Source organism: Cervus elaphus, chromosome 24 (genome assembly GCF_910594005.1).
Source record: "Cervus elaphus chromosome 24, mCerEla1.1, whole genome shotgun sequence".
Classification (NCBI taxonomy): Eukaryota; Metazoa; Chordata; class Mammalia; order Artiodactyla; family Cervidae; genus Cervus; species Cervus elaphus.
In genome coordinates this window covers 33711452-33736630 of record NC_057838.1, presented here as the reverse complement: position 1 = coordinate 33736630, position 25179 = coordinate 33711452, and the positions used below count along the sequence as shown (strand labels likewise).

The 25179-nt window shown below is 47.6% G+C and overlaps 1 protein-coding gene across 7 annotated transcripts in view; it reads left to right on the top strand.

Annotated features, from left to right (window-relative positions):
* The window catches only part of ITPR1 (inositol 1,4,5-trisphosphate receptor type 1), a 345839-nt gene that overhangs the window by 278045 nt on the left and 42615 nt on the right, over nucleotides 1–25179 (top strand). For all 7 annotated transcript variants that reach the window (XM_043885522.1, XM_043885521.1, XM_043885519.1 and 4 more), the window contains 6 exons: nucleotides 286–381; nucleotides 3367–3489; nucleotides 4793–4897; nucleotides 7899–8091; nucleotides 13341–13463; nucleotides 21087–21262. In XM_043885522.1, the coding sequence (XP_043741457.1) occupies nucleotides 286–381; nucleotides 3367–3489; nucleotides 4793–4897; nucleotides 7899–8091; nucleotides 13341–13463; nucleotides 21087–21262 (816 nt within the window). The remainder of the gene's footprint in view (nucleotides 1–285; nucleotides 382–3366; nucleotides 3490–4792; nucleotides 4898–7898; nucleotides 8092–13340; nucleotides 13464–21086; nucleotides 21263–25179) is intronic.

Sequence of the window (25179 nt, the reverse complement as noted above, 5' to 3'; positions counted from 1 at the left end):
ATCATCTGTTCCTGTGGACGTGTTTTGGGGGTTGGAAGTGGCACCTTCTCAGTCTGGTGCAGATGGTTTTCGATGTATCGGGTTGGCCAAAAAGTTTGTTTGGGTTTGACTGTACTCTCTTATGGAAAACCCCAAATGAACTTTTGGGCCAACCCAGCGCGGGACCCACGCCCTCCCAGGGAGTAGAACATTTGTCAGGATGCAGCTCCCGATCACCCGTGGTTCAGGCCAGCCACCCCCTAGCAACTCCTGCTCATTTCTTCCTCCGTTTGTGTCTCTGATTAGAACAACGCATCCAAGTTGCTCCTGGCCATCATGGAGAGCAGGCATGACAGTGAGAATGCCGAGAGGATCCTCTATAACATGAGGCCCAAGGAACTGGTGAGTCGGACGACTGAGCCCCTGGCCGTGGCACGGAGCAGCAGCAGGGCTTCGTGGGTGCCAGAGCAGAGTATCTACTTCCTGGAGCTTTCTTCATGATGCCAGCAATCAGAAGCACAAAGAGAACATTTGATTCGGGCCACTGGCCGGGGCAGGGAGGTCACCCCTGTATGGAGTAGGGGGCCTCTGCCTTCAGCACAGCCCCCAGGGAGAGCCTCCCCAGGCTGTTCTCCTCGGGGAAGGCGGCACCAGGGGGTGCGTGGGAGCCTGGAGTTCACATGCACAGCTCTGCCCTTCTCTGGGTCACCTTGGTGACTCTCTCAGCGCCACTTCCCTGAAAGGAAGAGGATGGTATTAGCTGGTCCAGAGGGTTACTCAGGAGTCTAAGCAGATGGTTCCTGCAGAGCCGTGTGCGCGGTGCCCGCCCGCGGTCAGCTCTTTTGGATCGCGCTTATTCACGGCTGCTCTCTGCTATGGCTTTGTCCAGGGATCAGGAATTCATATCTCTTCTTGGTATCGAGAATCTGGGCAACAGAATAGTGTTGTTTTTCTGTTTTTTTGCGGGGTGGGGGTGGGGCAGGAGGGCGGTGCTGGTGTTTTGGGTCTTGTAGAAAAGAAAGCACACTTGTTTATTTTGGGGGGTGATGTTAACAGCTGGCTGTGACTTCCAGACCGGCAGTCAGGGCTGTAGACTGCGAGACAGCAACTGGCAGAGATGCTGAACCGAACTGAGGACAGAATTCTCTATTTGGACTTTTTCCCACGCAAATAAACTGTAACTGGCAGACCTAAACGAGGGCACGAAAACTTCCCTGCCGCCCGGTGACCCAGTGTGTGCCTGGGGCCGGCTGAAGTCCCTTTATGTGTCCCTTTAAATAAAGTTCACAGCGAGCCCAGCACTTTGATCTCTGAGGCCAGGAGTGAGTTCTCAGCCTGAGACGGAAGTCCTCTCCCAGTTTACGTAAGGGCTTATGTAACTGGAGCTGGGGGTTGGGGAGACTGGGATCCATCACTCCCGAGTGGGGACGGATGACTGGGCAGGACCCCACTCCAGTTCCCATCAGTCCAGAACACACTGCATCCTGGAGGGGGACGTGGCAGCCCCTCTGGGTGCCACCAGCTTCCAGGTCGCCCCCTTGTGGCTGAACAGCTTCATTCCCAAATCGCAGGGCAGAGTCAAAGGCTTCCGGGAACAAACGCAATTCTGAGAAGGTGTGCAGCAGAGATACCCTAATGTTGGGAGCACGTGTGCACATATGTGTGTGCACGCTTACATGTTGTGCATTCAGGCTCTCATGTCCTGTGTGACACGTTGTCTGTTCGGTTTGTTTTTAAAGAACCGACAGGAAGACAAGCTCAGGGAGTGAGGGTGTTGTCGCCACAGTTGTTTCCAGGGCCTGACCTGGTGTCAGTGCAGAAATGTGTGGCCCTCTGTGTGCTGGGTCTCGGACAGTGAGAAGTAATTCACAGTATTGTCCTCGTGGCGATGCAGGAGGCGGAAATGTCTTCTGAGTCGTGAAAGAAAGTGATCAATTTTTAGTGCAAATTAAGGGTTGAAGGCGTTGTGTTCTTATTCTCTGAATGATTGATTCTTGATAGGTTCACCTAATAAACGTTGACTGGGCCCTGTTTTGTCCAGAGCGTCGTACTGGGTTCCTGGGAGGAACTGAGAAAGGGGCAGAACCAACCCTACCCCCTCACAGGGAGCTGAGGCCAGCAGGTGGGAGCAGGAAAGCTGGCACCCAGATGCCCTGGGAAGCATGCTCTGGGCGTGAGAAGATCAAGGTCAAAGCTCAGCTCTCGTGTGAATTTTGGCACGCCCCTTTGCCTCTCTGAGTCTGCTTCCTCATCCATAATCAAGGGGAATCTTTGACACCTCATAAAACGTTGATGAGCCTTCATGTTTCTGAAAGAATGAAGATACTAAGCATAGTGCTCAGAGCATAGAAAGTGCTGGTAGATGTCATCTGTTAAAGATCTTTTCTTCATTTGGTGTAGGCTGCGAGGGACAGGGAAATATTTGAAGCCAGAAAATAGTTTCATCAGCTGTTCCTAAAGGCGAATGGTTTTCTTTTCTGTTTTTCCTGAAATGGCAAAGGTACGGGATGGGGAGAGATGACAGGAGGAGATGAAGAGATAGGACAAGACTGGCTTCTAGCCTTCATTTGTATCATGTTATTGTTTGGGTGCATTTTTTTTTTAGCCACCATCCCTTTCTAAAGTAGAAGGTCATAACAGGGAACTCTGTTGAATGTTATGGGGCAGCCTGGGAGGGAAGGGAGTTTGGGGGAGAATGGATACATGTATATATATGGCTGAATCCCTTCTCTGTCCACCTGAACCTATCACAACATTGTTTATTGACTATGAAAAAAAAGTGAAAGTCGCTCAGTCGTGTCTGACTCTTTGTGACCCTATGGACTACACAGTCCGTGGAATTTTCTAGGCCAGAATACTGGAGTGGGTAGCCTTTCCCTTCTCCAGAGGATCTTCCCAACCCAGGGATCGAATCCAGGTCCCCCACATTGCAGGCGGATTCTTTACCAGCTGAGCCACAAGGGAAGCCCGAGGATACTGGAGTGGGTAGCTTATCCTTTCTCCAGTGGATCTTCCCAACCCAAGAATCGAACTGGGTTCCCTGCATTACTGCAGAAGGATTCTTTACCAACTGAGCTATCAGAGAAGCCCATTTATTGGCTATGCCCCAATACAAAAATTAAAAGTTAAAAAAAAAAGGTAGACAGTCATAGATCAGCCACAGGTTTAGGGAGAATGAACCTCCTGTCAGTGGAGGCTGATGGGCATGGCTGCCTGTGATTGTGTTAAGAAGGATTCTCAGGCTGTGTCCACACCTGGAGGAAAAGTGTACTGAGCCTGGTGGGCTGTGTCCATCCCAGGAGGGGAGGCCCCGTGTGTGTGCTGTCCTTGCCCGTCCTGTGTGGGTCTTCCTGAGACAGGGGCTCTGTGCCGTGGCCCTTCTTGCAGGTGGAAGTGATCAAGAAAGCCTACATGCAAGGTGAAGTGGAGTTCGAGGATGGTGAGAATGGCGAGGAGGGGGCCGCCTCCCCCAGGAACGTGGGGCACAACATCTACATCCTGGCTCATCAGGTGCGCCCCCTCCCAGGCCCCCCGCCTGGCAGTCAGGGCCAGCATTCCACGCATGCGCCCTCACACTTGCTTTTCCTGCAAGGACTCAGCCCGAGGTTGAGCGCGTGGTAACGTGGCTCACGGGTACGGCCAGCCACCTGACCCCGAGTGTGAGGTCCAGGCCGCTTCCAGTGTTCCGTTCCCTCAGGGTCATGTCCTTGGAAACCCCCACATTTCTTAAAAGCATTCCCACTGAGCCGTGACATTTGGATAGTTTATGACTGTGTCTCCAGACACTTGAAAGGAGTCCTAGTCTTTTCATAAATATTGATGAGTCTGTCTTAACCGTCTCAAGAAAGAAACCTCAGCTGCCTGGCCTATCGCACTTGGAAATCTTTGGGAACTTGTCACTCTGCCTTGTCTTTGTTTGCCTTTCGGGGGATGGAGTAATACTTCCTACCCTGGCACCAGAATGCCCTGTTTCGTAACTTGCTTCCCAAGTGGCTGGGCTTCTGAAGACACTTCCTCTTTCTGGAGGTTGACGTGCTTGGAGCAGGCTGAGGTGTGTGGGCAGCCGGGAGCTCTGGTCCCTTCCACCTCTCTTAGGTGGAGGCGTTTGATAGAAAACAATGATGCGATTGGGCTGGAGGTTGATAAGTCCGTGTTCCTTGTCTCCTCCATTTCTGGAATTTAGCCCTTGGGAGTTTGGGAGGGTCACGTGCACACTGCTATGTTTAAAATAGATAACGAACAAGTACCTACCGTATGGCCCTTGGAACCCTGCTCAGTGTTATGTGGCAGCCTGGATGGGTGGGGGATTTAGGGGAGAATGGATACATGTATATATGTAGCTGAGACCCTTTGCCGCTTAACCGGCTATACCCCAATACAAAATCAAAAGTTTAAAGTTTAAAAAAAAATTGTATGCCCAGATCAGCTTACTCAATCTTAGTGAGCAAGTACATACTGATAATTAAATGATTTAAGCTTCAAAAAAAATGATAATGTAGCCCCTGTGAAGTTTCAGGGCATTCCAAAAGGAGGCTCTGTAGGGTTGGATAGAAAACCCCACCTCCCTCCTGCCTGGCCAAGGAAACCAGGGCAAAGTGGGCCTTAAGTGGACATGCGCTCTCCATGCCACTCTGCCAGGCTCCCAAAATAGCTGCTGTGCAGAGCGAGCCTCAATGGGGTGCAGGGGGCCCCCCCTTCGCCCTCCAGCTTGCTGCTTATTCCCATGCATCTTTTCTACCCAGAGCTAGAAAGCAGCTGTGTGTTGCTGTTGCAAACAGAACTGACTCCCCTGTTGTCTGCACTTGTCTTCTAGTTGGCTCGACATAACAAAGAGCTTCAGACCATGCTGAAACCCGGCGGCCAGGTGGATGGAGACGAAGCTCTGGAGTTTTATGCCAAGCACACGGCCCAGATAGAGGTAAAGGCCGGGTACACTTGGGACCCAGGCTTGCGTCGAGGGCCTCCGCAGTGGGCGCCCTGGGCTGGGGCTGGCATGCGGTCATTGGTCTGAGTGGTAAACAGGTGGTGGGCAGCTACAGTGCCCCAGGGCCTGCACTCAATGCTCAAAGCCAGTGACACCCAAGGTAGTGGGGAGGCAGACACCGAACCAGGCCACACAAGGAGACTCGCTGTGAATTCGGACAAGGGCGTGAGGACGACCAGAAGGTATCATGAGACGGTACCGCAGAGGGACCTGCTGTGGGTTGTGGTGGTCAGGGTGGCCTGTTCTGAACAGTTACCTGAGTGCAGACCTTCCGAAGGATGGAATGAAGGGGCACAGCCCAGAGGCTAGTGCTTGACAGGCCCCGAGGTGGGAGGTGAAGGTGAGGAGGTGGGCCTTAGTGAGCAGGAGTGAGAAAACAGTGGATAAGAGAGGAAAGACAGACAGCCCCAGGTCCTGCAGGACCGTGTGCAGCATTGCCGGGAGGAGTCTGGACTTTACCCTCAGAACTCCACCGAGGAGTAGTAATACAACCAGATCTGCACTTGAAAACAAACACCCACACACACACACAAGAAAAGAAATAATCTCCGTTCTGCAGATGGGACAGCACTGAGAAAGGACTCAGAGGTTGCATCACTCAGAGAGAGGTCCAGTTCTCAATGTCAGGGCTGACATTTTCATCCATGTCTGGCTGACCCCAGAGCCCATGGGTGTTTTTAATGTTCCTTGCATTGTCTCCTGGGGCCCAAGAGAGCCCAGACCTGCGCCTGCAGGCTTCAGGCTGTAAGAGATGGTGTGTCCTGATCAGCTAATGAGGAGATGCACAAATACAGTATCAGTGTCAGAGCAAGGATTTTGAAAGACTAGCAGACTCCTTTGGGCCATATGAGACTCGCAGGATAGAGACGTGTTAGAGGATAATCTTACCCGCTGTCTGGGGTCTCTGGGCTGTCCTCATAAAATGTGTCATTTCACCAATCGGTTGACCATGACAGTGTGCATGAGCACGTAATCTCAATTGATTGTTCATGACCAGAAGTTTGTTCTCTGGAGCCCTTACGAGACAAGCTTCAGGTATTTGCAGTGTGAAATGTCAGACGGGAAAGAACCTTGGAAATGGTTGAGCTCCTTGGTTCACCAGGGAGCCAACTGACGTTCGATCAGGTGCAGAGGTGTTAACAAGGTCACCCGCTCTGTTAGAGGTGGAGAAGGGCTGGGATAGATTTTGATTCCCAACTGTACATTGACTGAAAGAGAGGCATGAATCGATCTTGAGTAATGGAGAGAAATGGCCAGGCAGGGCCCCCTGAGCTCTTGAAATCCTGTTCCTGGGCAGCTGCTCATTCCTTCCAGTCTTGCAGGACAGAGAGAGCTGTCACTCCCAGGCTCCCACAGACCCGCATCCCATCGCTCTGGTCCCACGTGCAGGTCGCCCTGAGATCTGAGTACCTGTTCTTGCCAGGAGACCTGCTGTTTCTCCATTGTCTCCTGAGCACAGATCTTCTCAGCTCGTGTTCTTTCCGTGTAAGGGGGGCTGACTCGGAGCCCCCCTGATGCTGTAAAGCAGGATGGCCGTGGGGGACTGCGGACGGTGTATGCACCCGCGTTACCAACACCCACCCCGCCCCCCCAATCCCAGTTAATGAGATTGGCTTATGCACCAGACTTGGTAACATGATCTCTAGTTTGATTTGGAAACCCCTGGTCTCCAGACGACATCTCTGAGGATTCAGGGAGGCCGGGCTGTGGGAACCTGCCTCGTTTCAGAGTTTCCCACTGCAGCTTGACCTGAGTCATCTCTCCTGCTGTGCTGGGAAGACAAAAGCACTGGGAGACTGGGAACCAGAACTTCTCAGGGAGGGCGTGGCTGGGCCTCACCTGGCTTGTCCAGCCCCCGGGGAGGACGGACACAGGGAGGCCTTGCCCCTCTGGTACTGCGCCCGAATCCCTTTGAAATCTCTGCACCCCAGCCCCAGGACTATGACTCAAGGCATTGTTGAAAAATTTGAACAGTCTCTCCCCAAACAACTCTCTGGGGCCTGAACCTGTCTAGGAACGGCACGGGGAATATCTGTGAAGTGTCCACCCCAGGAATCAGCAAAGCTAGTTAAAAGAACAATGAGCGTGATACCAGTATTAAAAGAGCCTATTGTTTCATGCATCACACATGTTAGATGCTCTGACAGGTCAGAGGTCGGAGGTCATTGCATCTGTGAAAACCGAAGATCTCCTTTTTGAGTTCCTATCTAGGGAAAAGAACCCACCTTTGCAATCTGAGAAAGGCTCTTAGGTGAGATTTGTACCGTGGCCTAGCACTACATGGTACAATAGGATCACCGCTAGCTGTGTTTGGCTGTTTACATTAAAATTAAATAAAATTAAATACCAAGCTCCAGTCCTCAGCTGTGCCAGCCACAGGACCAGCTGTGCTGGTCCTTAGTGCCCGTATGTGAGTAGGGACTCTGGTTTCAAAGGGGCAGACACACAGTTGCGGCATCATTTCATCATTCCCGTTTCCATCATTCCAGAAAGTTCTGTTGGACATCTGCAGCCCCAAGCCTCATATGAATCTGTACACAGAACACATTTTGAATTGTTCCAGATAAAACTTCATCACAGTATAATTCATGGGTCTGAGGTTAGAAAAATATTTTGACTTACCGAAACGGTTTTATGCATAAATCTAAGAGATACAGCCCAGTCTGGGAGTTAACAAAATCCAAGAAGACTCCAGGTCAGGTCTGTGTTATGCTTGATCTTTAATTCTGAGGTGGGACTTCCCTGGTGGTCCAGTGGTTAAGCATCCAATCTTCCAGTGCAGGGGGTGTGGTTTCAGTCCCTGGTCAGGGAACTAAGATCCCACATGCCATGTGGTATGGATAAAAAAGAAAAAATCCAGGCTGAATGCTGAGCCTGTGGCCTGTGCCAAGTCCTTAGTAAAGGGTTTTTGACCCTCTCCATTTTTTCACCCTAGATTGTCAGATTAGACCGAACCATGGAGCAGATTGTCTTCCCCGTGCCCAGTATATGTGAATTCCTAACCAAAGAATCAAAACTACGGATATACTATACCACAGAGAGGGACGAGCAGGGCAGCAAGATCAACGACTTCTTCCTGCGGTCCGAGGACCTCTTCAACGAGATGAATTGGCAGAAGAAGCTCAGAGGTGGGTCCGTGCCTCCAGGTGCTGTGGAATTGTGTGGTTCTGGGGGTCTTGCACGCTGGGGTTTGATGGAGAGTGTGTGGACCTCCCCGGAGGAGCAGAGCTGGTGGGGTTCAGGATTCTGTCCCCCTCTGACCACCAGGACGACCGAGGCACCTTGGGAGCTGGTGAATGGGAGCCAGCCTCCAGGAGGCTCTATAAAGTCTTCCTTCCGGCCGCCTTTGAACTGATTCGACTGGAGAGCTCCCAAAAGGACTTAAAATGCTCCTATTTTGATGGAGAAAATTAAAGGGATGGAGAACAGACAGGCCTGCTGCTCACAGGATGGCACATTTGAGCAGGAGGTTGAGAGCTTGTTGACCAGCCCACCTGCTCGGAAGACACTGGTCTTCCCCCTTTTATAGGGCAGTTTGGACTGTAGACCCTAGGGTCATTTTACAGGCAGTGGAATCACTGGCCACAGAAGATGCGTCATTGCTCACCAGTGAATCCCATTGCAGGGCCCAGCCAGGCTGGCTACATTTCCTCTTCTAAAACCCTTCACAGGGCTGCCCTGGCGGGCTTCTCTGCATCCAGTTTTCATTAGGGTTTTAATGTGATCCTTCACTGCCGACAGTACGCTGGGCACCAGCTGTTGTGACCAGTTTAAAAAGGATGCTGCTGCATTCCTGTCGTTAGTCAGGAGCTCGGGTTTGTATTTGAAACCCTGGATTCCAGCTGCCCGTGTGATCACTCCAGCTCCTGCTGAGGGGCGGGGCTGCGGGAGGGGAAGCTGGGCTGGAGGTCAGGCTCTGGGTGCTCTGGTCCTCTTCCTCCCTCACCGGCCTGAGCCTGCGAAGACCTGCCTCGTTTCCTGCTGCCCCTGCTCCGCTCCGCTCCGCTCCCTGCCTGGCTGGAATCGGTTAGTGGCAGAAGGCGTTGTGCAAGCAGGCTGCCTGCCAGGCGCTGGTCTCGCCCCACCCCTACTCCTTTCTCTCTCATTTCTAAGGGACACCTCATCGACCAGCACTTTAAAGCATTGTCATATGTTTTGCTGAACCAACCCAGTTGTCACCCAGCCCCACGCGAGGTGCCTAGCTCACCTTTAAGAGAACAGCATGTGTGTCCTCCACGGTGTGGACCTCAGAATGCCTTATGGACAGGTGGCCCCACTATCATTGGTCCCCAAAGCCACCATGGGCTCCATCCAGGCTGCTGTAGCTCAAGCATCCTGAGTCGTGTTGAGCACCCTCACAGCACCGTGCTCATGTGGTCAGATAAGAAAGATACCCAAAAAGGTAGACAGAGACCTGTGTGTATTCTTGTCTTCTCGGCTATGGCGGTCAGTAGAAGGGAACTTCCTCCTCTTTGTTGATTTTGCTCTTCTTTGAAATAGTCCATGATGCCCACTTTAGAAGATGATCCTGAATTCATGGTTTGCTTCATCCAGACCTCCATGATAGTTATTAAAACGGTGGTTTTGGACTTTCCTGGTGGTGTGGTGGGTAGGAATCTATCTGCCAATGCAGGGGACATGGGTTTGATCCCTGGTCTGGGAAGATTCCACATGTGGGGAGCAACTACGCCCACGTGCCACAGCTACTGAGTCTGCGCTCTAGAGCCTGCAGGCCACAGCTTCTGAGCCCACGTGCCACAAGTACTAAAACTTGAGTGCCCAGAGCCTGTGATCTGCAACAAGAGAAGCCACCACAAAGAGTAGTGCCCACTTGCCACAACTAGAGAAAGCCCATGTGCAGCAACGAAGACTCCACGCAACCTTAAACACATGAATTAAAAAAAATGAGTTTACCCTTTCTAATATATAGGTTTACTAAGTACTGATGCTAAGACTGGTCAGATTTATTCATTCTCTCTGAATTGTGTTATCCAGTAGGTAATAGGCTCTCCAGGGGGCTTATGAATTAAAAGAAAGATTTGCACCTTTTATGATGAGGTGAGAGACCTTGTCATCCCTCTTTCTGAGATATTGTCTTCAGCCTGGCAGAGTAGGAAGACCTTAGCTGCAAGAGGTGGGGATCTCTGGATTGGTTCTCCTTCCATCACCCACTGGCTTTGTGACCTGGGCAGGTGACTAAACCTCTTCTAGGCCCTCACCTAAAAAGTGGGGAATTAGGACTGCATGATGGATTGGTTGATCAAGGAATGGCCAACTCATCATTCCAAGTTTTCTATTGCTTTGTAGCTAATACCTTCTCTTACTTGGTCTGTCTTTGTTTCAAAAGCAGTTTTTGTTTCAGTGAAGCTTAAACACAGCTACGGTTGTCAACTGAGAGATTTTAATTGGCTTCATAGCTCTGCTGGTAAGAGAAAAATTGAAAGTAATAACTGAATTAAACATGATTTGCATATTTAGGAAGAGGAGAAATGTACTCATTAGAAGTGCAATTAAAATGAAATACATTTTCCCCTCTAAGTAGCTTATTTCTCTTCTGATGCATCTGCAGAAAAGAGTTCTCTGGCTTGTTTATGAAGGTGCTTTACCTTTTCCTGAAAGTGTGACCGGGAATCATCTATGCCTTGGAGAATCTGTAGCTGGGGCTCAGATACACACGGAGGTGTGTCTGAGACACATGTTGCTTCATCTTTTCTTCTGCAAGTATTAAGATACTTAGTTCCTATATTCTCTTGAAACCCTCTTCCCTGCTTTACTCAATAGACACACACACACACACACACACTCTTGTGTGCATTCACATCCTCCATCCACTCTTTGTGACCCCGTGGACTACAACATACCAGGCTTCCCTGTCCTTCACCCTCATGGTTTTTACATTCATTGGAATAGAGTGGGAAGTTCCATTGCTCTATATGCACATGGAGTCTATGTCTTCAGCAAGCCCCAGTTCCTTAAAAAGAAAATAAACTAGGATAAGAGGGTTAGCAGGAGATGCCCTGGGTGCAGTTACTTAAATCGCCTGCCCTTCTGGGATCATAGTACCCTGTCTTCTTGCACCTGTGTGGATACCCAGTTGACTTAAAGGGTTGAGTATTTGTTCATATTCAGAGTGACACCACAATTTAGGTACAGTGTTAGCCTTATAAAAGTCAGGTTTGGGAACTATATGCCAGAGTTGAGGAGCGTTTATTAGAGTCATGTTAAAGCATCAAGCAATGGCTATTCTTACACTTGGTTTGGGTTGAGAGCTCCCCCTGAAGAGAATCCTTGCTTACCCCTCACTGATTTCTGCCATTTCCTGCCTTTTTAGCTTTTCACTTCTTGTTAGTCTGTTACCCACACACTGGTGGGGGGAGGATGTTGTAAATTCCCATGTTCCCATCAGTCAGCCCTTGGCCATCCTTGCCATTGTTTCTTCTATGCTGTTCAGAGTTTTCATATTCAGATCAGGAATGGGCTTCAATCCCAGAAAAAAACACCAACAGTTATTGTCTCCAGAGCAAGTGGTTTCTCATCTTCAATTGGCTTCAGCAATTATTAATAGCTTATAAAATAAAACAAACTCCGGGAAATCAGGTTGACTGATTACTGGTCGGCTCCTCTGCTAAGTGGTGACATGAGCCCCTTAACTGTGTCCTTGTCATTGAGCCCAGGGGTCTCTGAGATGAGGGGATGAGATTGCCAAAGCTTCTATCCTCGGCTGGGCCTCAGTTTCCCTCATTTATCAAATGAGAGATGTTAAACCAGATGCTGCTTATAGCTCCAAAACTCAGCGGTTTGGAAACATGGCCTCTTACCAAGTGCGAGCATGAAAATGAGCAGTTATTAAATTATCCAAGGCTCTGTGTAATTGCGCCATAACTTTCTTTTGGCTAGAAGCTTGTGAAGGCTTGGTTACTGCTATAGGCATCGTTATAGAGTCATCGGATTTGTCACTGGCTGCTGTCCTAGAGTGAAACGGTGACTTCATTGGGAAAGAGAAATAACACGTTAGACACCCATTTTCACCTACTCCACACTTCGCTTTAGAGGAGAATTATGTTGAAGGAGCCTGTCTTCTGGAAACTTTGCCTCTGGCGTGGAGATGGAAATTATTCCCCCCATAGCTCTTCTTAAGCATCTTCCTAAGTGTGAGGTACCACCGAAGAATTCAGAGGAAAAGGAAGCACCGTACACACAGTGTGGCCACTGGCTTGCCCTCAGCTGAGATGCAGCCAGTGTGGTCTCACCTGTGAGTAACAGTGGGGTAGGGTGGCAGCACTGCCTGAGACCTGATGCTTTCAAACTGGGGTGTTGGAGAAGACTCCTGAGAGTCCCTTGGACAGCAAGGAGATCCAACCAGTCCATCCTAAAGGAAGTTAACCCTGAATATTCATTGGAAGGACTGATACTGAAGCTCCAATACTTTGGCCACCTGATGCGAAGAGCCGACTCACTGGAAAAGAGCCTGATACTGGGAAAGACTGAGGGCAAGAGGAGAAGGGGACAACAGAGGATGAAATGGTTGGATGGTATCACCAGCTCAATGGACATGGGTTTGGGCAAACTTTGGAAAATAGTGAGGGACATGGAGGCCTGGCATGCTGCCATCCAAGGGGTCACAAGGAGTCGGACTTGACTGAGCAACTGAACAATAACTACGTCAAGGGTCTCCTGCCCTTTGAGAGGGCTTTGGGGCCCCATCCTTTCTCTACTGTAGCCTTTGGAAATGGAGCTTGGCTGCTGACCATCCAGGCAGAGCTCCTATTTCTGGTTCCTCTTCAGGAAAATGGTGGATGACTTGGTGGTGGGAAAGGGGCTATTGTCTTGCTTTCAGGCATCAGTGAGTCGGTGAAGAATTTCAAGCAGGGAAGGAGTGTGGAAGTGGTAACATTCCTAGCCTGGGGCCCAGCTGGGCTGATTCTGAATGCTGTGTGTGCCCCCCCCACCAGTACCCCCCACTTCTCAAAGGCTCATTGAATTCTCCAGTCTCCTTGGGCATCTCCTCCAGTCCCAGGGCCCCAGGGGGAACTGAGGACTTGGCACGTGAACCCTGGATAACCCCCCGGATTCCATAACTGATGCTGCTGACGGGGGCATGCAGGGTTTTAGATGCTCCAGCTTTTCCCCTTTCTTCTCTTCCTTGTCCCCCAATTCCTCTTCTGTTCCAGTAAGGACTCCCAGCAGAAACAAACCCATCTGATGTCGTTCTGAGCTTATGAGTCAGCTTGAAAACAAGTGACCATTTTTAATGTTTGGTGAAAACTGGGAACAAAAGTGGGCTTGTAGGGGCAGAGCGGGAGCAGGGGCCTGTGGAATGCCCGGCGTTCTGGCTCGCAGTCTCGAACCTCATGGGGTTCCCTCTTTGTTTTCACAGCCCAGCCCGTCCTGTACTGGTGCGCCCGCAACATGTCTTTCTGGAGTAGCATTTCATTCAACCTGGCCGTCCTGATGAACCTGCTTGTGGCGTTTTTCTACCCATTTAAAGGAGTCCGAGGAGGTACTGCCCGAATCTTTGATTTCAAGGAAACTTCTAGAAACAGCAGGATGGCTGTGACTTGCGTCTTAAATGGGATCCCTGGTAGTACTGGTGCAATTGATGGGATCCTAGTTCCCCGTTTTCAGACACGATGAGAGTGTAACTTCTACCACGGGTTTATTTTTTGCTTGCTTTTTGTGTTTTAACTTTTGCAATGTTGTGTTGGTTTCTGCCATAAGCAACGTGAGTCAGCCATAATTAGACGTCCATCCTCTCCCTCTGGCACCTTCCTTCCCTCCACATTGCCATCCCTCCAAGTCGCCACTGGGAACCAGACTGGGCCCTGTGAGCTCCACAGCCGCTCCTCGGCAGCTGTCCATCTGACGCCTGATAGTGTGGACAGGTTGATGCTGCTTTCTCCATTCATCCCACTGTCTCCTTCCGCCACTGTGTCCACAAGCCCCTTCTCTACATCTGCAGCTCCATTCCTTCCCTGCAAGGAGGTTCATCAATAATGCTGTTTTTCTAAATTCACTTCCATAGGCGTTAGTACACTGTATTTGTTTCTCTCTGACTTACTTCACTTTGTATAACAGGCTCTAGGGTCATCCACCTCACTAGAATGGACTCAGATTCGTTCTTTTTTTATGGCTCAGTAATATTCCACTGTGTATACATACCACAACATCTTTATCCATTCATCTGTCGGTGAACATCTAGGTTGCTTCCATGTCCTGGCTATTGTAAACAGTGCTGCTGTGAACATTGGGGTAGATGTGTCTCTTTAAATTATGGCTTTCTCGGGGCATAGGCCCAGTAGTGGGGCTGCTGGGTCACATGGTAGATGTACTTCTATTCTTTTTGAGAAATCTCCATGCTGTTCTCCATAAGGGCTGTGTCAGTTTGCATTGCCACCAACAGTGTAGGAGGGTTCCCTTTTCTCCACATCCTCCACAGTATTTACTGTTTGTAGATTTTTTGGTGATGGCTATTCTGACTGGTGTGAGGTGATACACCATGGATTTATTTTTAAATCTAATTTGAAATCATATAAACTGTTTATCCATATTTATTTCTCAGGAAAGAAAGAGGAGAAGCAATATATTGTATTAAAACAGTAAGAAATCATCTTAACCTCCTTGTTTTGTATGTCAGGAAACTATGTATCAGAGAAGCTGAGAGATTTAGCCAAAGACACACAGCCCCTTAGCAGCTGAGCTAATCCTAGAATGAATATAGATAACTTTGATGCTCAGTCCAGTAGATTTTTTTCCTATGCCATACTTGTGGAATTGATTTCAAACTAAAGAATTTGTAAAAAATAATCTCTGGAATTTATTTATTTATTTGGCAAGAGGTAACAGGAGACAGAGCGTGAATGACTTTAGACCAAACATCCTTGGCTTTTTAGTCAATTAAGAGCTGCGTGCTGTTGTTCACATAATGAGACATGCTGTCCATGGTCTTCACAGATTTCCTTCCCCCCATCTCCTGGTCATCTGGGTGCATATTCTACACATTTTCTGGAGAAAAGGCAAACCACCCAGGAAGAGCAGTTTTCTGTTTGGGGCTCCTGTGTTTAACAGCCTTCTGGAGACATTTACAATTGTGGATTTCTGGGGGCTCCCCTTCTATTAAACTTCCATGGCCCCCTTTTCTGACACCTGCGACAGCCTCCTGGGAGGCTGACTTTTCAAGTCAATTTCTCATCAGAGCTTTTTGGCAGATCACTTCCCTTGTGTTTGTCACAACCTGGCAATAGCTACTTTGTGTGAAACAATGGGATGAAGAGCCCAAAAAGTAACAGAATAAAAAAAAAACAGAAGTAAATCCAGAGCAGACTCTGCTCTGGAGTTTAATAATGCAGATGTATACAGGACTGAAGTAAATTTAAGGTCCAATTTAAAAGTGACTGTGTGTTCTATGGTATATCTAACTTACTCATTTGAGGCGTTACCTTTTCAGTTGAGCCTGAAGCCTTGTGGAAGGCTTCACTGGAGTGATGTTTTCCCCCCAAGGCAGTGCTTAAACACAAGCCCAAGGGGTATGTTCCTTTAAAATGCAACGTCAGGATTCCTGGTGTCCCTGTCTGAAGAGTTGGCAGGTCTGCAGCGCTGCATGGTGTTCCCCTGGGGGGTGTCTGCCTGTGTTGGGCTGCCAGTCAGCAGAGGTGAAAGTGTAAAGTGTTCAGCCAAGGGGTCAGGTGGAGGGGACGGAGCCCTCTTCTCACCTCCAGGGGGCTATCACATCACAGCAGATTCTTCAACTGTTACTTTGGGGGTATGTTCGTTTTCCCCCTCCACTTCTTTAAAGAATATTTAAAACTGATTGTTATTCTGTACCTTGGCCATTTTCTTCACTGGTCACTTACAGCAGTTTTGAGGCCACTGTCTGGGGACAGTTCATTGACAGCTTCCTCCTCTTCAGTGATAAGCCTCATCCAGTGGAACAGCTAGACCCACAGAGTCTGGACTTGGTGTCCAGGCCTGGCCCTAACATTCACCTGCCACATGACTCTGGGCAAACCACTTCAGTTCATCCTCCTTGTCCTCCCTATTAAGCAGTGCTTAGGTTGAGTCAGTAGTTGTGACACCTAGGTGTGGATTTGGAAATTCCCATAGTGGTCAGGAGAAAATAATTTTGACCCAGTCAGGATCTCTGGAGCATCCTGTTTCTTGCCCATGCAAGTTCAAGACCTACTGGATGATTGTTAAGGGTCCTTCCGGCTTTACAACGTAGCACTCAAGGTGGCATTGACCCTGCATCTATAGAAATCTAGCCTTCCTGTTTTGCAGTGTGGGCTTCAGAAGTTTGTGTCGATGGACTCAACAGAAAATATAATTAAATGTCCTTGGAGAGAAGGAGGTTGATCTGCCCTAAGGAAGTCGTTTCCATTATATAGTGACAGAAATTCCCCTCAAACACATCAACTCACTCAGAGGGATTTATTTTTTTTCTTTTAAACGTATTCTGGGGACATCTATACTCACTGTTGACCATCTTCAGGAAGAAGGTTGTTTCAGCCCTGTCTAGAAACAAAATCTGATTGGTTACCTGAAAGTTTTTTTTTTTTTTTAATTTTTTTATTAGTTGGAGGCTAATTACTTCACAACATTTCAGTGGGTTTTGTCATACATTGATATGAATCAGCCATAGATTTACACTTATTCCCCATCCCGATCCCCCCTCCCACCTCCCTCTCCACCCGATTCCTCTGGGTCTTCCCAGTGCACCAGGCCCGAGCACTTGTCTCATGCATCCCACCTGGGCTGGTGATCTGTTTCACCATAGATAGTATACATGCTGTTCTTTTGAAATATCCCACCCTCACCTTCTCCCACAGAGTTCAAAAGTCTGTTCTGTATTTCTGTGTCTCTTTTTCTGTTTTGCATATAGGGTTATCGTTACCATCTTTCTAAATTCCATATATATGTGTTAGTATGCTGTAATGTTCTTTATCTTTCTGGCTTACTTCACTCTGTATAATGGGCTCCAGTTTCATCCATCTCATTAGGACTGATTCAAATGGTAATGCAAACTAGTACAGCCACTATGGAGAACAGTGTGGAGATTCCTTAAAAAACTGGAAATAGAACTGCCATATGACCCAGCAATCCCACTTCTGGGCATACACACTGAGGAAACCAGATCTGAAAGAGACACGTGCACCCCAATGTTCATCGCAGCACTGTTTATAATAGCCAGGACGTGGAAGCAACCTAGATGCCCATCAGCAGATGAATGGATAAGGAAGCTGTGGTACATATACACCATGAAATATTACTCAGCCATCAAAAAGAATTCATTTGAAAGTTTTTTTTTTAAGAGAAATATGTGTTCTTGTTGAATCCTGAAACGAGGGTTTCCAAAATGTCCCTCCAGCAGGAGTTTATTGACCTTGCTGCGTATACCAGTGTGGCTCTCTGACCTAAAAGGCTTGGGGCTGCCGAGGACACTGTGGCCTTAAAAGCTCCTTTTCAAAAGTATTTTTTCCCCTTTAGTTGAGAACTGAGAGTCACACAGTCTTTAAAAAGCATGAAAATTTGGCAGCTTCAGTATTCTTAAAGAATTTGTAAGCATGCCATGGTGATTAAAGCCCATAAAGTACTACTTTTTAAACTTTCTTACTGTTGGAATTTTCAAATCTGTACACAAGTGGAAAGAAGAATATAATAAACTGCCATGTACCCATCGGCCCAGCTTTAACAACGTTTTGCCTGTTTTGTTTTATTTATACTCCTACTGTATTTTCTGCAAGATTTTCAAGAAGTCTAGACATCTTGTTTCACTGTGCATCTCTTAACTTCAGAGAATATTTTTAAATGTGTATAATCACAATAGCATTCTCATATCTAAAAAACCTAACAATATATCATAAAACAATAAATAGCCTGTCCCCATTTGTGTTTCTCCAGTTGTCTCAAAGAAATCTTTCTATAATTGTTTCTTTGGAATCTAACATTAATATTTTTCTAATAATTTTTTTAATTGGAGGATAACTTCTTTACAATGTTGTATTAATTTCTGCTGTACAACCTCATGAATCAGCCATATGTGTACATAAATCCCCTTCCTCTTGGGTCTCCCTCCTACCCTCCCCAATTCCGTTACCCATGCCTAGGTCATCACAGAGCACCAAGTTTAGCTCCCTGTGTTACACAGTAGCTTCCCACTAGCTATTTATTTTACATATCTAGCAGTGATTTTTAACTCTGCTTTTTTAGTGGGAAAACAGCAGATTTTTTATATTGTCTCTTTCAGGATTTGGGTACATGTGTTGTACTGGTCACATTTATTATACTGAGATGTTAAGAGGTAGTTTAAGATGATGATTAAGTGCTTAAGAAAATGAAAGGTAAGCCACAAGCTGGGCAAAAATACTTAAAAAACATGTCAGACAAAAGGCTTATATCTAGCCTATAGGAAGAACTCTTATAACCCAATAATAAAAAGACTAGCCAATTAAAATAATAGGCAAAAGATTTGATCAGATATTTCACACAAAAAAGGATATATGAATGGTCAATAAGAACATAAAAAAATATTTAAAAAAAAGAAGATATTCAACATCAGTAGTTATTAGAAAAATGCAAATGAAAACCACCAAGATATGTTACGAGAGAAACCTACTCGAATGGCTAAAATTAGAATGACTGACAGTACCAAATATTGGTGACGATCTGGAACAGTGCAACTCCCATATGTTAGTGATGAAAAGGGAAAGTGTAGCATCAGTTTGAAAAATAGTATGGTTAGGTCTTCTAAAGTTAAATATATCCTTAGGGTTCTCATATCTATTTCCATGTTTTTGTCCAAGAGAAATTGAAAGCATATCCCCACCCCAGAACTTGTACTTGAAGTTTTCCAGTAGCATCTTTCGTCATAACTTCAATCTGGAAACACCCCCACTATTCATTAATTGTTGAGCGGATAAATAAATTACATGTTATGGTCCGTGTTATGGACCACTACTCAGCAATAGAAAAAACAAGCTATTAATATGCACAATAACATGAACGAATCTTAAAAATTTTGCTAAGTGAAAGAATTTTCTTAAACCACCTACTAATATTATTTTTCCAGTTTTTATGAAATTCTGGAAAATGCAAAGCTACAGTGGTAGAAAGCAGATCAGGTGTTGCTTGGGAGTGGAGACGGGGCAAGGCGTCAGCTGCCAAGGGCGCAAGGAAACCTCTTAGTGTGATATGATGTTTATGTCTCAATTGTGTTAGCAGTTACATGTGGTTAGATGACTGTGTAAACTGCCCACAGTCATGCACTTAAAATGGATGGATTTTTTTTTTTTTTTTAATGATGGTTAAGGACCATCACTGGGGCTTCCCTTGTGGCTCAGAGGTTAAAGCGTCTGCCTGCAATGCGGGAAACCTGGGTTCGATCCCTGGGTCAGGAAAATCCCCTGGAGAAGGAAATGGCAACGTACTCCAGTATTCGTGCCTGGAGAATCCCATGGATGGAGGAGCCTGGTGGGCTACAGTCCACGGGGCCACAAAGAGTCGGACATGACTGAGCGAATTCACTTCACTTTCACTAAGGACCATCAACTCTGGTGGCATGTATATTCGTGGTAGATTCTGTGTCACCTTAGGTGAGGTATGTAACCCAAGACTCCATTTCCTCTGGGGTAAATTGGAGGTGATCATAGTACCCTCATAGAGTGCCCAAGAGGAGAAAATAAATGACCATCCACATGAAGGCCTTGATACCATATCCTACAATTGTTAAATGCACAGGAAGGGACACACCTGACCCTCGTACCCACTTCTTCCTGCATTTCTGAAAAGCTTCTGCCTTTCAGTGCCCATCCCTGATCAGATTCTTCTTTCAAAAGATATCAAAAGGGAAGAGGCAGGTGGCTGGGGTCGGGGGACAGTTCTCAGAAGGTGAGTCTTGGCAGGTGTGGACAGAATGAACTAGGGCAACCCACAGGCTGGTGGGAGAGCCTGGGACCCGCAAGGACGTTGCTTTCCCAGGCGGTGCTGCCATCCAGGCAGCTCTGGAGAAGTGAAACTCCTTTATATAAGCAGCCTTAATCATGTAGTGCTGCTTGTTTACATCTGAAGGAAACTCAAAATGTGACAGCATTTGAAATAGGGGTGTTTTTTTTTTAATGAGTGTTTTACAGAACCTTATTTTTAGCCCTGTTGGCTCATGTTATATAACCGAGCCGTCTCGTGGGACACTCTAAATAGAACTTGCAATAGCAAGAGATGACAGAAACTGGTATAAGCTCTTTGACTACAAGGATAATCTAATTGTAGGATGATGCTAATGATACGGAAGTTGCTTTCCTCCTTCCCTTGAAATCTGATGCGGGCAGGGGACCTGCAATTTTCCTTTGCATACTTTTAATAGAAATTAGAAGTCTGTTCTCCCAGTTCGCCTCCCTGAAGAGTGAAGTGTGACACATGGATGAGTTTTGCTTATGGAACAAACCTATTTGATGGGTGCCTGCTGGGTACTCAGTGCTTCCCTTGGGGAGGTTGGAGTCCAGTGGGGATGGGGCTTGGAAGAGGGGGTAACTGACTGCTACAGGGCTGAGCAGGGATACCGAGGGTCAGAGACAGAAGGAGCAGCACCTGGCCTATTTTGTGAGGAGAAAGGGGATGGGGGAGGCTTCCTGTGAGAGGTGTGTGCCTATGTGCGTGCTGAGTCACTTCAGTCATGTCCAACTCTTTGCGACCCCATAGACTGTAGCCTGCCAGGCTCCTCTGTCCATGGAGATTCTCCAGGCAAGAATACTGGACGGGGTTGCCATGCCCTCCTCCAGGGGATCTTCCCAACACAGGGATTGAACCTACGTCTGTTTATGTTCCCTGCATTGGCAGGCGGGTTCTTTACCAACTTGTGCCACCTGGGAAGCCCCCTGGAAGAGGTGACATCTAAGCTAAGACCTCAGGTGAATAGGAAAGGGAGAGAATTTCCCAGGGAGAAAGAACACGCCGAAGGCTTAGGGGTAAGACAACATGCACGTGACTGGTTATGTCTGGGGCAGAAACCTGGAGGTCAGGGCTGGGACAAGGCAGCCCAGAGAGCTGGTTGAAGCAATTGCCACTGAACCCGCTCCGGTGTGTCCCCTGTGAGGGGAAAGCCCTGATCTCTGAGAGCTCTGCCTCCTGGTTGCAGGGACCCTGGAGCCGCACTGGTCGGGGCTGCTGTGGACGGCCATGCTCATCTCTCTGGCCATCGTCATCGCCCTCCCCAAGCCCCACGGCATCCGGGCCTTAATCGCTTCCACGATTCTCCGGTTGATATTTTCCGTCGGGCTGCAACCCACATTGTTTCTTCTGGGAGCTTTCAACGTAAGTGTGAATCCCTTCATTGCCATTTTTGTTTGTTTGTTTGTTTCCATCTGAGTAGGAGTGCCTTCCCTTCTCCCTGGAATCTTGGCCTGTGCCTTAAGTGCAGAAAAATATATCCTTGGGGTCAGCTGTTAAAACAGCAGAGGAGAGCTGCGGGTGGCCATCTCCCTCTTCACCTGCTCACGGGACAGCGGACCCCTTCATGTGCTCTGTGGACACTGGCAGTCTCACTGTCAGGGAACATTTCTCTCGGAATTAAGCAAAGGGAGAGAGATGCTGAGATTTGCGTTCATCGTGCCCATCGGGTCCTAGGTGTGCTAGGACGAGAGGTTCTAGTCAGGAAGTCAAATGACTGCATGTGAACACAGCCCCCATTTCCGGTGAGGACCACAGAGACAGAGCAGAGAGGCAAGAGGGACTGTTCAGAGAGAGGGAGCAGGTGGAGCAGTCAGAAGAGAAGCCAGAGGTCAGAAGGAGGGTTACCGCAAAGTCAGTAGGGACGTTTAGAAGTGCCGCTTCAGTGCTTCCAAAGCTTCCAGGGTGCTTCCAGCGTGCAAGAGTGGACACCGACTCCCTCTGTGGAATTCTTAGGAAATGGACATGACTGATACCAAGCCATAAATTAGAGAGGTTTCCTGCCAAAAAGAAGGAACAAGTTGGGACCTGTGGGCATCTAAAACCACTTTCCAGAGGTTTCTGCCCTGAGCATATAAGGAAGCTGAAGTCACTGCATAAAAATGGAAGTGATATTGCAAAATAGGTTAACGCTGTAATTTAGGGCAATGATAAATGTCCCCAGATGGGGACAGATGGCAGAGGCAGTAAGGGTGTGAGAGGACAAGAAGCGACTTCAAGCTGACACGCTTAAGGGGAGGAGGCGGGATTGAAGTTTTGTCTCAAAGAATGGAAACCATCAGGCCAGGAGGCAGGGACTGGGAGGAGCATTCTCCCCACTGGTGGAAGCAGCCAGGAAAGCCCAGACCTTCTCAAGGGATAGCCAACAGTTGAGTTTCGCCTCCTCAGTGGTTCATGTACTGAAGTACAGGGCCTGATTCTGGACAAGGAACCTGAACCCGAACTTTAGGAAAACCCACTGGGGCTCCATCCTCCAGGTGGGCCTGTCCTAATTTGATAAATCTTGGGTGAAAAGGGACATCCTTAGTCAAATTAATGTGGGAAATGCTGGGTCAAGGAAAATGCAAGGTTTTTTACTGAAAGATTCCTGAGACTTTAACCTACTGATAACGCATGAGGGCTTCCCTCATAGCTCAGCTGGTAAAGAATCCGCCTGCAATGCAGGAGACCCCGGTTCAATTCTGGGGTCAGGAAGATCCCCTGGAGAAGGGAAAGGCTACCTACTCCAGTATTCTGGCCTGGAGAATTCCATGGACTGTATAGTCCATGGAGTTGCAAAGAGTCGGACATGACTGAGCAACTTTCACTTTAACGCATGATGAATCTCTAAGAAGGGAATACCAGGTCTTCATATTTCCCAGACTTATTTGCCCATGTGTTTTGTAAAGTGTAACTTGGAATTAGTGTCATATGGAGTATAGGTTGGGAAATTCTATTCCCAATACTGGTAAGTGACTCAGGGCTTTTTGGTTTTGTTTTAAAGATTTTTTTCCAATGTGGAACATCTGCAAAGTCTTTATTGAATTTACCACAACACAGTTTCTGTTTTATATTTTGGTCTTTTGGCCGAGAGACATGTAGGATCTTAGCTCCCTGGCCAGGGATCACATCCGCACCCGTTGCATTAGAAGGTGAAGTCCTGACCACTGGACCACCAGGAAGGTCCCTGACTCAGGGTTTTTGAGCAGAGAGGTGGTATAAGCAAAGTATTGGGGAGAAAATTCCCTTGGTAGTGGCGTGAATATTATATATATGGATTTGAGGTGGGGGGACTGGAGGCAGGGGGACCCCTTAGGGGGCCATGTCCCCCTACAGGAGACAAGCCTGCCTCTTGGTCATAGTGGAGAACGAAGATACAGATGTCAGAGCTTTGGAGGAAATGGTAACACATGGTGGGCATAGGGTCTGAGCTTTACGCCTGAAAACGGTGCGCGGCTTCATCTGGGTCCTTTTTTCTAGGCAGCGAAGGTATTCCTGTCTTCACTGGGTGGTGAAGCAGGCAAGAAAACTGCAAATTTTCAGTCACGGAAGACTTGGAGAGGAATAATTCAGCCAGCTACACTGAAGTCATGCAAGACCTGGTTTTCAGGGTGCAGATAGACCTGAGTTGTTGAGTGACTTGACTTGAGGTGACAAGACAAGCTATTCATGTTAGGCCTGGCATTTAGAAATGCATGACCAGGGTGAGAGAGACACTTAAGTGCTGAAGGAGGGAATGCAGGCTTCACCTGCAGTGAGCAGAAGTTTCTTAAGAAACAAATACAGAAGACACAAATAGAAGGAAAAAACATTATTTCAGAGGTTGTCTTCTGTGAGTTAATTCTTTGGTTTCTCTGGCCTTTAGTCATTCCAGAGTTTTCTCTTCTGTAACATAAATCAGTTGGGAGAAAGATTCTGTGGATAATTGATGACCATTCATAATAACATTAGCCCCGGGGGGAGAACTAAAACAATAAACAGTTATTTAGAGGGGATTTAAAAAAAAAAGAATACTTACATGGAGCAATGGGAGAAGGAAAAGTAGCTGTGAGAAAACTGGGCAGAAGTTAAAGAGGAGAGCAGATTGAGGTAAAGCAGATTGCTCCGTTGTTAAGATTGTAGGGCATGACATGCTGGAGGTCCTGGAATGCCAACCAGAGCATGGCCTTTTTTTCCTCTCTTGGAAACCTCAGCACAGTTCATTCAGAATCAATGATGTTTTCTCACCCTAAAAAAGATCTGACACTGGCAAAGTTTAGAATATTAAGGAAAGAGAGACCTGGTGGATTGAAAGTCGAGCCTGTCTGAGAAAGCCGAACCTTCTCCATGGGTGTTGGCTTCCTCCCTTATCTGATTGCCGAGAAGCTCACTTGCACTGACCCACCAGATTAACTGGCAGCGTTTCCCCAGCACCTGTGGCCAAGCTAGCTCGGGTGGCAGGACATGGTTTTACAAAGTGCAGCCAAAGCGCATTCTCTCTGGCTTTCTCCTGACTTAGGTTTTCCTAGCAACGTGTTGCTAAAGGCAGACTTGCAAGCTTGGGATTTCTATCAGAGGTGGGACTATCTTAGACAGTAGGTCAGCTTTCAGTTGCAAGGGTCAGAAAACCTACTCCATGCTAATAAGCAAAGAAGAAAATGTGACTGAGAATGAAGAGGCTGGCTTCAGGTGTAGCTGAATCCAGGAGCCCAGACGATAGCATAAGGACTCAGTTCCTCTTGTTTGCTTCTGCAGTGCTGGTCCCCTCGGGCTCTGTGACAATGCAGAATGGATGCCAGCAGCCTCAGAGCTCACTTTCTCTCAGGTTCAAGGTCAGGGATAAAGAGCAAAATTGTCTTAGCTGCAGTCCCAGCAGAGATCTCAAGGGGTGTCATTGACTCCTGGTCACATGCCCATCTCTGAGCCAATCATTGTTGCCAGGGCAATACAGTATTCTGATTGGCCAGGATGGAGCCCCACTCAGACCTCAAGGACCAATACAAAGGAAGGAATGGATCCCCAGAGGTAAAATAGAAGTTATTTCCGGAAAGGGGGGCAGGGGACTAGAACTCTCCTAGTCCCCTATTTCCCCTACCACCCCAAGAAAGCTGTTTTTCCATATAGAATTAGGAGCAGTGGATAACAAGAGCTGGATGCTTCTCATTAGATTGCAACACTCTAATGCCTAAAATGTAACAGGAATTCAGAAAACACTTTTAATCATGCTAATCACAGGGTTCGTGGATTGAGGTGACTTCTGTGTTTGACTAACTCACGTTAGAATGTTAGAAATGATTCATATCTCATCTTGAAAATCATAATTT